At 43.5% G+C, this 12,266-nt stretch overlaps 1 protein-coding gene across 3 annotated transcripts in view; it reads right to left on the reverse strand.

The window, feature by feature from the left end:
- The window catches only part of LOC147440112 (phosphatidate cytidylyltransferase 2-like), a 31,905-nt gene extending 20,583 nt beyond the window's left edge, over window positions 1–11,322 (reverse strand). The window contains exons 1-5 of one of the 3 annotated variants that reach the window (XM_086483880.1): window positions 11,174–11,286; window positions 10,646–10,708; window positions 6,805–7,040; window positions 6,586–6,737; window positions 6,318–6,459 (exon numbers count right to left, since the gene is read on the reverse strand). In XM_086483880.1, the coding sequence (XP_086340006.1) occupies window positions 6,318–6,459; window positions 6,586–6,737; window positions 6,805–7,037 (527 nt within the window). In that variant the 5' untranslated portion in view covers window positions 7,038–7,040; window positions 10,646–10,708; window positions 11,174–11,286. The other 2 variants (XM_086483877.1, XM_086483879.1) reach the window with 2 other exon arrangements.
- Window positions 11,323–12,266: the final 944 nt, after the last annotated feature.

The following is a 12,266-nucleotide window of genomic DNA, read 5'->3' on the forward strand; positions in this document are numbered from 1 at the left end:
GGTGGAGTTCAATCGTAACACAACAACATGCTCCAAGGACCTGGCAAGCTTTCAAGACAGTTTTTACACATAGTTACATGACTTCAATGTTTGAAATCCGGATTTTGGCAGAGTGGGGCAACATGAAAATGCTTGCCACCGAAACCATGGACGAATCTAACCAAAGGTTTCTCGACGTGTACCTTCCGGTTTCCTTCTTTAAATTTGTTCCCTTGGAGGCCCAGTGCGAGCGATACACCATTGGACTACCATCACCATTGCAGGAATATTGTCTATCCAAGCAAGTCTCTACCATGCAAGAACTTATGGACCATGCCGCGGTCGGCTACAAACTGATGAAGGGAAAGCTAGAGTTTACCACAGAAGAATCTCTCGCCGCTAACCACAACTCTCTTAACCGAACAAATTCTCGAGCGTCTCGTGAAAATCAACCGCAAAGGCCTCGTTTGACGCCTCAACAACAAGACACCTTACTACAAGAAGGCCGATGCTTTGGATGCTTTCAAACAGAGCATAATCATTCTAATTGTCCCAAACGCACTGATAGACCAGAGGAGCCGATGCCTGCACCAACGGTCGACAAAACCCCAACGCCACCTCCTGCTAAGAGAGCTAGACCAGCTATTGAACTAGTTCCTGATATTTATAGCATACGCCTTGAGAGTACAAATGAATTGTGTCAAGCATATGGCAAATTCAATGGCTTCAAAGCCCTTATTTTCTTTGATCCCGGAGCTACAGAGAACTTCATCCATCCATAATTTTTAAAGCAAGTGCACTTTGATTATGATGCAGAGGGTAGAGAAATTGAAGCTGAGCTAGCCACGGGGCAAACTCAGAAAGTCGTACCGCTCATTGGTGCTCTTCAAGTGACTATTCAAGATTATCATGGAAAAGCTGATTTCCACATCATGAAGTTGGGCAATTGCGACGTTCTCTTGGGCATGCCTTGGCACGACAAGAATGATGCGACTCTCCAGGTTCGGAACCGAACCATCACCGTGATGCAGAAGGACAAGCCAATCGTCCTCAAAGTTCGGTTGTCCGAACAAAACCTCAAGTGAACCGTCTCTATTTGTTTTTCTTTATAGCTAGAAAGTAATGTTTGAATATTTGTTTGAAATGGAAAGTATCTGGTTTGAACTTGATTTGGTGCCGATTTGAGATGTTTGACTCTGGTTTTAATACTGGTTTCAATGATTGGTGATTTTACTCCCGGGTGGAGTAGTGAGAAATGTTGTTTTGCTATTGTTTGAACCTCCGAACGACGCAGACGGGATGTCTGGGGAGTGTTTGGTTGTATGCTTGTAATATAATTGTTGTTGTGACTCCCGGCCTGGACTTGGATGGTTATGCAGGAGGAGTATTAAGAAGTCTGAGCAGTGGTTACTCTCAGCATCTCCAAACGACGCATGCTACGGTCTGGGGGGGCGTTTGGTTGTAAAAGGCCTCTATATCTCTCGGCCCGGACCTTTTAGGTTATGCGGGAGGAGTGATGAGGGGGTCGTTGAATATCTCCCGGCCTGGACCTTGTTAGGTTATGCGGGAGGAGTGTTCATTGGCGGCTTTATGTTTCTATGTCTTGTAACATTCATTTGGAAGCATTTGTATTGCATTGTGATGTGCCAACTACTGAATATTCCTAATTGGATGAGATTGCCTGGGTATGTAATTTTAGTGCATCAAGACACCCATGGAAGATCAGTACGGTCTCGGTGTGATGGCTAATTTTACTACGCCGGAATATCAAGAGTTCCGATCTGGACGAAAGGAGAAGCTAACTCCTTGATCAAAAGAGCAGAAAGGAGAAGCTAACTCCTTGATCAAAAGAGAAAATTGATTGTCCCTCGGAATGACCCTCGGAAATTTTTGAGCTAACTTGAGTTGTTTTGCAGATATGTTGTAATCGCGGACGATTACTCTCTTTCAAGAAGGGGAGATGTAACAAACTGCTGACGTGTCAAAGCCTAAAGAATGGAGCCAACTTACAGATGTGGCCGAGGGGCCTAAACTGTCACAAAGTGATGACATGGCTGCCCGAGAACAAAAACCCTAACCCTAATTTCTGCCAAAAATCCTAACTTTTGCTAGAAACCTTAACTTCTGAAACCCTAATTTTGGAAACCCTAACCCTAAAACCTGCAAACCCTAATTTTGATGCCAAAAACCCTAAAACTGCAGAAACCCTAACCCTAACCCTAAGGGCAGCAAAGAGATTTCGGTGTTTTGCGTTGGCTGATGACGTGGCAGGCTGGACGGATTTCCATGATTTACACTGGCAGCTTTTTGGCTTTGCTTTTGGACCAGATGGTTTGAAGGCTTTTCACTGTAACTACTTTTCAAGCCAAGGGCCTTTAAATATGAGGTTAGGGCTCATTCTTTGGCATGCTTCTTGGCGAAGGTGCAGAGTCTCGAGCACCGGCTTGTACTGTGTTGATGCAATATAAAGAAATACCGAAAGGGGTGCCAAGGTTTGGGGCCAATACTCTCTGGGGTGGAATTCCGCCACTCCGTGTCGCGTGTCGTCTCTCTCTTTCAGTTCCGTTGTTAGTAAAGTGCTAAAAGTCTGTTTAGTCCGTTCTTTGCTATTGGCACGTGGTGCCCGGCTTGTGACAGTGGCCCTTAAGTCCTCCGTACAATTAGCTTTACATGGGGACGGACACATCATGCTGGTATGCACAAATGTCATCCATACAATTAGCTTCACAGGGGGACACCATGTTGGTATACACAGATGTCCTCCATACAATTAGCTTTACAAGGGGACACATCATGCTGGTATGCACAGCTGTCATCATGGTTCCAAATCCATGGCTTCATCATGAACAGCTTGCCTCCCTTCCACTACTCCCTTGATGCACCATCGATGTCTCTTATACGGGTGGAGATTACTAGACTGATTTGTCAGGACCTGACCCAGTTGGACACCAAGAGGCCATGGATAGAGCCAACACAAGAGTTGGGCACGAAGATGGCTCTCTATAGAGAGCATCTTCTCTTGACTCACAGGGGATGGGTTTGCGATTCGACCCAAGTATATGGATACACATCTATCTCATGGATTGCAGTGTGCCATTGGTCAGATATGGATATCTTCACACCAGCTTGAGATTGAGACTGGTAGATTCAAAGACATACCAGCAGCTAGCAAAATATGCTGCCTATGCCATACAGAGCCAAAGACAGAGATGCATTATATAACAATATATTACGAGATACAGGGTCACTTCCATCGAGACCAGAGATGTCTTGGACTGTATCTACTTGAGTTACACAAGCACAGAGATAGTTTACTGAGGAGATCTGGAGAGAGACAATCCCAAAGACAGATTACTGTTTCCTTCACACCAGACATTGGACAAATAGAGAAGCACCCACCACTGCAAAGCTCAGCTCATACTCACACCTGCGGTACTCTCATTGAACAAGCATTGGAGCTAGGGAGATTGAAACACCCACGACTACGGGAGGAGTTTCACACCATCGACGGAGACTACAGTAGAAAATTTGAGCCATACTATCTTGACATCCACAGTATAGATGAGGACGGATTCATCACCCATTATATCATCCTCTTGTATTGGGAATCCATTGTATCATAGATCACACATACCCCACACAGTTCTACCTAGTAGCACCTCTAGGTTCATTTTAGTATCTCCTTTTTTGTACCCATGCATGGCATTAGATTCACCAGTTTGTAACGGATTGGTCTCATAGGTCATTTTGGCCTTTTGAAGACGTTAACATATCATATTTCTCTCTCTCTCTCTCTCTCTCTCTCTCTCTCTCTCTATATATATATATATATATATATATATATATATATATATATATATATATACACCCGCGCCCCCCCAGTGCAACTATTTACAGTGGCGGACATTGACGAGGCTCTTCAACGACCGATGCAATACTTTCTCGGACAACGTCTGATGCCGGGCATCCTCAGACATTGATGATGATGATGATTTTAGTCTTTCATTTTACTTCATTTAAAAAAAAATAAAATTGTACCCAAACATTGGAGTAGATCCACCAAGATTGTATCAGTTTGGTCTCATAGGTCATTTTGGCCTTTTGAAGACGTTTAATATAACATTTCATTTCATTTCATCCAAGGTTTGTTTCAAAACAAACGTACCAATCCGTTCCGTGCCGTACGGCCGTACTGCACGATCCGTACGGTATAGATTAATCCGTACAAGTCAAATTTTTTTATTTTTTTTATTTTTTTTTTGGGGGGGGGGAGGGGGGGGAAGATAAGGCCATCGAGTGATTTCATGAGGGTTTTCGAGCCATTCCATACACTTTTGGGCACATAAACAGAGATGTCATCAAATGTCCTAAAAGCTAATGCACGTAATCTTGTTTTGAATTGAAAATGTCCTAAAAGTTGGTAATTTGAGGTTTTCATCTCTCTCTCTCTCTCTCTCTCTCTCTCTCTCTCTCTCTCTCTCTCTCTCTCTCTCCCCAAGTCATGGTATTTAATACCACCCCACAGTGGATCAAGAGGTCAGCGCCCGCCTTCACATACGGCCAGAAGAAGGTGGAGTATACAGATGCTTACACTTACCTTGGAGTGGTTTTTAGTGGGCCAGCATTTTCATTGAGGAGGGCAGCAAAGACTAGATTGACCAGAGCCCATGCACCATTGGGTAGATTGGAAAGGATGTATTAACAAGTTCAGTTTCAGGAGCCTCGGACGAAGCTCTTGCTCTTTGACACTTTGGTGGCTTCTGCATTGCTTTATGGAGCTGAGATTTGGGGACCTTCACTGGATCATCACGGGAGGACAGGCCGCAGTGATGGAGGGGGGGACATGGAGAAGCCTCTGGTCTCTATGATCTCGCGGCTCATTAGAGCCAAGGCTTCAGTACCACGTGCTATTGTACGAGCAGAACTACGGCTCATTAGAGCCAAGGCTTCAGTACCACGTGCTATTGTACGAGTAGAACTAGTTGGCCCCCCACTGGTGGTTGAGGCGCTCACAAGATCTATTTCCTTCATACACCGCATGTGGGAACTTCCCAGAGATAGATATGCACGCCTTGCACTTGAGTCCTCTCGACAGTTAGCCATGCAGGGAGATACAGCATGCTGGTATGGGGAGATGACATCATGGTTTCAGGCGCATGGGTTCAGCATAGACAGATTGCCTCCCTTCCAGTACTCACTGGATGCGCCCTCTCTGACTCTTACATAGTCCGAGATCACCAGGCTCATTCGCTAGGACTTGACTCAACTAGACACCAAGAGGACATGGATACAGCCAGCACAGGAGCTGGGCACGAAGATGGCTTTCTACAAAGAGCATCTCCTCCAGCTTACGGAGGATGGTTTTGTGACGAGGCCCAGATACATGGATACCCACTTGTCTCATGGGATACGATGTGCTATTGGCCAGATACGCACATCTTCACACCAGCTGCGGATCGAGATTGGGAGATACAGCGGAGTACCAGCAGAGGCCAGGACATGCCCCCTGTGTGACATCGAGCCTGAGACAGAGTTGCACTACACATGCCACTGCCCCGTCTACTACGAGATACAAGGCCGCTTCCATTGCTTGTTCAGAGAGGGCTTTGGACCATTCTCTAGAGTCATGCGGTACGAGGATCAGAGATGCCTGGGTTTGTTTTTTGCTCGAGCTGCGCAGACACAAAGAGAGCCTAATGAGAGGAGAGGCTAGCCAGTCTCAGAGACAAATCACAGACTTCTTTAGAGTTGCCACTGGACACCCGGAGTAGTTACTACCGCAGTAGAGCTCGTCGCTTTACACCAAAGGCATACTGATCGACCGAGCGACTGAGCCGGGGAGATCCAGACGCCCACGACTACGGAGGACTACACAGCATCGACGGAGGCTGCATCAGAGGATTCGGGTCACTTTGGCTCGACATGCACACGCCCGGTCAAACTACTGACCATGGAGGAGATTAGATCCGCCAGCGACCGATGCTGGATCTCCTGTGATCTAGCTATCCCAGCTAGCTGTTTAGCTGCTTAGTCCACACCTAGCAGTTTAGGATTCCATAGTATTTTATTTTGTCATTTTGTCATCTTGTTACTCTGACTTTGTATCAGATCCACCACATTGTAACTTTCTGGTCTCATAAGTCACTTTGGCTTTTCTGAAGACGTTAATATAACATTTCATTTCATTTCATCTCTCTCTCTCTCTCTCTCTCTCTCTCTCTCTCTCTCTCTCTCTCTCTCTCTCTCTCTCTCTCTCTCTCTCTCTCTCTCTCTCTCTAATAATCAGGACACATTTCTAAAAGAAGACGTACAATTTGCATAAAAGGAAAGGAGCTTACCATATTATTCCCTCAAAAACATTTGCGACACTAAATGCTGACTGTAGAAGCACAAAGATGAGAATCATGTGCGCCCAAGCAAACTGCCCAAATTGATACAGATACCTTCCTTTCCGTAGAGTTAAGATGAACCATGTGAAGCCTGGTATTCCCAAAAAATTCAGTAGATACTACTTACTAAAAATGTAATACAGCTCAGGAGGGCCTATAAGCAATCGCTTGTCCCATACAACAAAGTCACTACAATGTTCAGAAACATCACAAATACCTCCAAGATATAGAAGATAGCAAGTGAGCGTGTGGTATTGGATGATTCCATTGAAAAGCATTGTGAAGGTTTTATACTTGGCTATTGTACTCGTGAGATGCTTGCTCATTAAATAGCCATAGACATACCACATTGCTGTGAAAAAAAAAAACCTGAAAAGATACAATTAGTTTGGCATTTTATGATACAACAAGCAGATATTTTATGGCAGTTACTCACCAATTCAGAGGTTTTGCCCCTAGCGAGGACTTTTCTTTTCGAGCTCGAGCTGCAAGATTGAATAATTCGTTTGCCATGAAAATCTGAATAACCACGATCATTGCCCAAATATAAACATGTCCCATGTAGAGGATAAGAAAGAATCCAACAAGCATCCATATAGTTGAGCAGGTTCGAGTGAGAAACTTTGGACATGTTTTCTGGTCATCCAATGGGACCTTGTTTGCATCCATTCTCTGCGATAAGCACGAGTCTTTTTTACTTCAAAAGAAACCATACCTTGAGCATGATGTCATTGAACTTTTCATAAAAGTTGTTGAGACACTTTTCTAGTCTGTACAAATAATCAGTATGACATGATGCTTATGCAAAAGGAGACTCTTATGACAATAGTGTTCTCCTTTAAACACTAGGTTGATCGGTAATGATTCAGTGGTATTTGGCCCTTGTTGTGAGAGTGTGCAAGTGCAGGAGAGAGAGAGAGAGAGAGAGAGAGAGAGAAGAAGAAGAAGAAGAAGAAGGAAAGAATTTTTAACGTCGTAGGAAACTATCCCAAGAGACCTTAAAGATCTATCCGACAAGGAGAGTTGAACTCAAGACCTGTTATTCAAGAGGGAACAGCATGATCATAAGCATTCCCATCAGAATCCATCAGACCTTCAGGGGAATTTTCCAGTGCATTTAGCCTATTTTCCCTATTTTTGACATTTTCACTTATTATTTTTTAATTGACTTTTGTTGGAAAGTAGACAGGGCAAATTGAGTAAGTTTGTATATAAGCAAACCTAAACTAGCACTAAATGGCAGAAGAGGCAGTAGGAGCACTAGTGCTCAACGGGCAACTTCTCAGTAAGACCTTGGTGGCAGTATCTCCTCCGAGCAAAAGACATCTTCCCTAGCGTCTTTGCATCAGATGGTCATCGCCCTCATCAGCATCAGCATAGCGTTTCCTCAGCAAGAAGTCCTCGCAAGAAGTCCCAGCTTCTAGCGTTTTTCCTCCCAAGAAATGCTCTGTAGCCCTAGCGTTTTTCATAAGGCCTAGCGTTTCCAGATTTGCAGCAGTTAGACATGGCAATTTTCAGCAATAAAGAACCTGCAGATTTAGCCCTAAAGGACTTGCAGTTTTAGCCCTAAAGAAGTGCAGTTTTCATCCCTAAGACCTACAGATTTTCAGCGACAAAGATCAGCAAAAAGCAGCCCCAAAACCAGCGTTTTGGACTTGCCGCAGATTTCAGCCCATAGCGTTTTTGGACAGCAGATAAAAGATTGCAGATTTCAGCCCTTAGGTCGGTCTCGTCATCGCCGACATAGCCTAGACTTGCATCAGTCCCATGCATTCAGTTTGTACCAGTTTGTGCAATCATAAGTAGACCACTCTTGTTGGCCTTCGGAGGAGGGTTTTACAACGTCTCTGGTGTCGTATCTCTCTTCTCTCTCTATCTCTCAGTCTCATTCACTTGCACGCACAGTGTCCATTCTCTTTGTTTGTGATCATAGCTTTCTCTCATTAAGAACGGAAGGCTCTCCCTTCCATAAGAACAAAAGGAACCTTGAGCATAGTTCGGAGTACTCATCTTGAGCAAAGTTCAAACATCCATTCCGCTGCACCTAACACCCAAGAAAAGGTTCGAGTTTTGAAAAGTGATGAATTATCACATGCTACATTGGAAACTAAAATGAAGTCCCAGAGTCGTTGTTACAACTGTAGAAAGCATGATCATGAGTCTTGGATTGTACATCCAAAGGCAAAGGCAAGAGCTCTCAAAAAGGCAAAGGCAAAGGCAAGCTTGATGAGGATAGCAATAACAATGGTTCTAACAAGGACTCGACCAAGTCTGCTCGTGTAGTGTAGACCACACTGACAAAAGCTCTAGCTTTCTAGTCCAGTGGTGGGTGCCGTAACATGCTTTAGCCAAAGAGAGGCACGTGAGTGGCAGAGAGGGGCAAATGGTGCTTGATTTGAACCCATGCGTCAGAGTTCAAGTCATTGGTGTTTGGACCCATGTGTTGAAGTTCAAACACATTGCATTTGGCAAGGAACCAACATGATGTATACAAAACACTATGGATGTTGTGCACGCAATCCATTGTTGTTGGCGGGACTATGGATAGGGTGTGCACTGTGTTCTAAGGTTCATTGCCTTGAAGAATCTTAGACGTGATGAGTTCACAATTCACAAATGGGAATTCTTGGACGTAGTGGGTCTATATTTTAAATTTTTATGATGCGACCAGGGCTTAAGATGAAATTTTCATTCTCGTTACAAGTTAACAATTGCAGATCCATAATTGGCCCGCCCCTATTGGGTTGTCCATGATAGTTTCTTCATCGAATTGGTCTTCCTACGTATGTCCTCTATGAGCTGCAAAGAGGGTGTAAAAATTATACATCCGAAGTGACTATCCAACATGATTCTATTCATTTATTTTGTCATTTTAGGCTTTTGTTTTACTTATTTAACATGAGAATCGGGTTGGGAAATTCAATTGAGTAGATAAGGACCCCCAACCTCCACTATAATAACCATCTAATTCATTGCCGAGTGTGTTGATTTGGTTGACCTCTCTCTCGTACATTCTCTCTCTCTCTCTACTTTTCTGCTCTGTCTACTTTGATACTTTCCTCGTATACATGTTTTCTCCTCCAATTTTGACGGGCCATGATATGCTTCTCCTCCAGTGTTGAAGGGTCACTGTTTTGGTTGGATCAGAATGGAGAGGAATTCATTACCTTCAAGTTTATAAAAGTGGTGGCATAAAGATGATCCTACTGCAAAGTGGTTAGTGGGTACAATAACAACTCTTGGGTAGCAAGGGTTGCGTGTTCATTGAAGGTGGAAATAACAAAAAAATCTTGAAGTTAAAACACTTCCGTTCTGTTGGCATCACATAGGGTGCAACACTGAAGGAGAGAGGAGTTTGTATCCCCTGCCATGTTTAATCTTTATTGACAGAAAACTATGGGCATCACGAATCCCAATTTCAAGGACTCCCAAGGGTTTCTTTCATAGCTTTTGGATAGATATGTGGTCAAAGCTAGTTGTCCCATCAGTAACACGTTACCCCCATTACAATAGCCTTTAGATGGATCAACCCCTAAACATTTCATTCATTGTTCCACTTTTCTCTAGATCAGACCACCTATTCAAGCTTATCATTGTTTGCCCAAGAATTTCGTCCAGACTAGAGTTTACTTTTTCCTCGTAAGCAACATTTGATCATCAAATGGTTCAGTGGCAACAAACAAAAGATCCTCAAAAACAGACCAGATGTGTATTTATTTCTAGCCACTTTAGTCTTCATCATCTGATACCCCAAATACCAAAGATAAGGGGAAATATTAACTCTAGAGCAATGAGTGCACAATCCCTTTCGTCAAAAATCCATGCCTTGTAGAAAGCTTCATCAGCATTGAAAGAGATCACCACAGCCTTACAGAGTACCAGCTCTTTTGCTTAAAAAATGCAAGTCCATCTTGATGTAGCAAATGCTCAATTAGCACAGTCCGAGTCTCGACGCCAAGAGTAAACTCAGCTACTCAACCAGCTGCGGACAAATCCCACTATGGTGACATTGCAAAATACTAATGAAGCCTACAAATGAGCAAAAGACTAAAGAACTATAAACGGAAGTCAAGCTCGAGCAAATGCAACGCCGAGAACTACCATCGGATTTATGCAAAGAGAAGAAAGCTATCAAAAGGAGATAGAACAGCTCAAGGAAGAGCTTAGGAAAGCTCAAGCGGCTATAAAAACTCAAGCATCTACTTCAGGGGAGGACCAACCAGAAACCACAATGGAGGATACAGACACTTTGAAATTCATGAGTTTTGAAGACACACCAGGCACGGAAGCAAGTCTCCTCGAGATTGTGGTCACACAAGAAGAAGCCGGCCCCTTTGCACCTACAACAAGCTCGATTGCAGAAGAAGAAACCTTGCTTAGAAAGAAAGTAGAAGACGAAACTGAGCAAGTGTGGAAGGAGGCCGTGCAGTGGGAGGAGAGGATCCTTCATTCGATCAATGTCAACCTTCTAACAAGGGATAATATCAATGAAGAGTGGCATCATCAAGATCTCTCCTACCCCCTTAGGTGTTGCAAATTAAAGAAAGGCTACTCAAAGAGCTCGCTGCCAATCCAACAATGGTACCAGGATTGAAACTACTTAGTCCAATATCTTGGCTGGTTATATTAATGCCTTTTACAAAATTATTCATAAAGAAGAGATTACCTTCTAGAAACAAAGCAAATTAAGGAACTACTCAGAAAACTTAGGCCGGAAGAAAAGAAAGTAGTGGAGGTAATATACTGTCTACACCATGCAAGTGACTGAAAAGTGAAGGCCTGGCAAAACGAGCATAAAAGCTTACAGCTCAGAAAGAGAAAGGATCGTCTCCAGATCCTCCTTCTTTTGCGACTGACGATGCCTGCCGCCTCCTACACGGCCCACAGCTGCAATCAACGAGACAGGCAAAAGCGGCCGGGAGAAAAGCTTCAAAGTTCTAACGGATGCGCTGCTTTTGAACGTTCACAATATTAATTGCCAACTTTAATTTACTTCCACGTGGAAAAGTCGCTTCTGTTTCAAGCGGTGTTCAGACTGCCCCAACGTCGTGGCACACAATTAGTCTTGCTTGGTGGGCGTTGCTATAGAACCTAAGAGGACATACACAAATTGACATCAAGCATCTAGGAACGAAGTACAAAGCGCTTTGACGAATTTTTAAAGAAGAATTGCGTATTATGATGATTAATTACCTCCATAGTTTTCTATAAAATGGTTCAATTTCACGGCATTGACTAAGTTTTCAAAATGAAATGCAGATTGACATCAAGCATCTAGCACTGAAGTAAACGAAGTACAAAGCATTTGACGAATTTTGAAAAAAGAATTGCGTGTTTGATGACTAATTACCTCTTTAGCTATCTGTAAAATGGTCCAATTTCATGGCATTGACTAACTTTTAAAATTCTCCACATCAAGTGTAGTCAATTTCCTCTTATTTCTCATAGAACTTGAGAGAGAGAGAGAGAGAGAGAGAGAGAGAGAGAGTTATGTGTTGTTGCAATCAGAGGGAGCAAGGAGTCTTGGTTGTTGATCACACAACGTAATACAAAACGTATTTGAGGTGGAAAACGCTAGGACAAAGGGTTGTCCTCGTGCTACAAAATGGTTATGCAAAGGAAAACCTTGGGCTTCAATATATAAGATGCAAAACATATTTGAGGTGGAAAACGCTAGGACAAAGGGTTGTCCTCGTGCTACAAAATGGTTATGCAAAGGAGAACCTTGGGCTTCAATATACAAGGATGTACGTAGATTCACATCAATGTAGGTTGTAGGATGCAGAGTGCAAGAGAGTAAAGGAGAGAAGGGGAAGGGGATGAGGAGCGTACACGGAGGTGTTTGATGGAGCTCGAGAGAATATACACTCTCTTCTCCTTATTCTCATTTTAACGCCC

This window comes from Adiantum capillus-veneris, chromosome 16 (genome assembly GCF_014529385.1).
Source record: "Adiantum capillus-veneris isolate H3 chromosome 16, ASM1452938v2, whole genome shotgun sequence".
NCBI lineage: Eukaryota > Viridiplantae > Streptophyta > Polypodiopsida > Polypodiales > Pteridaceae > Adiantum > Adiantum capillus-veneris.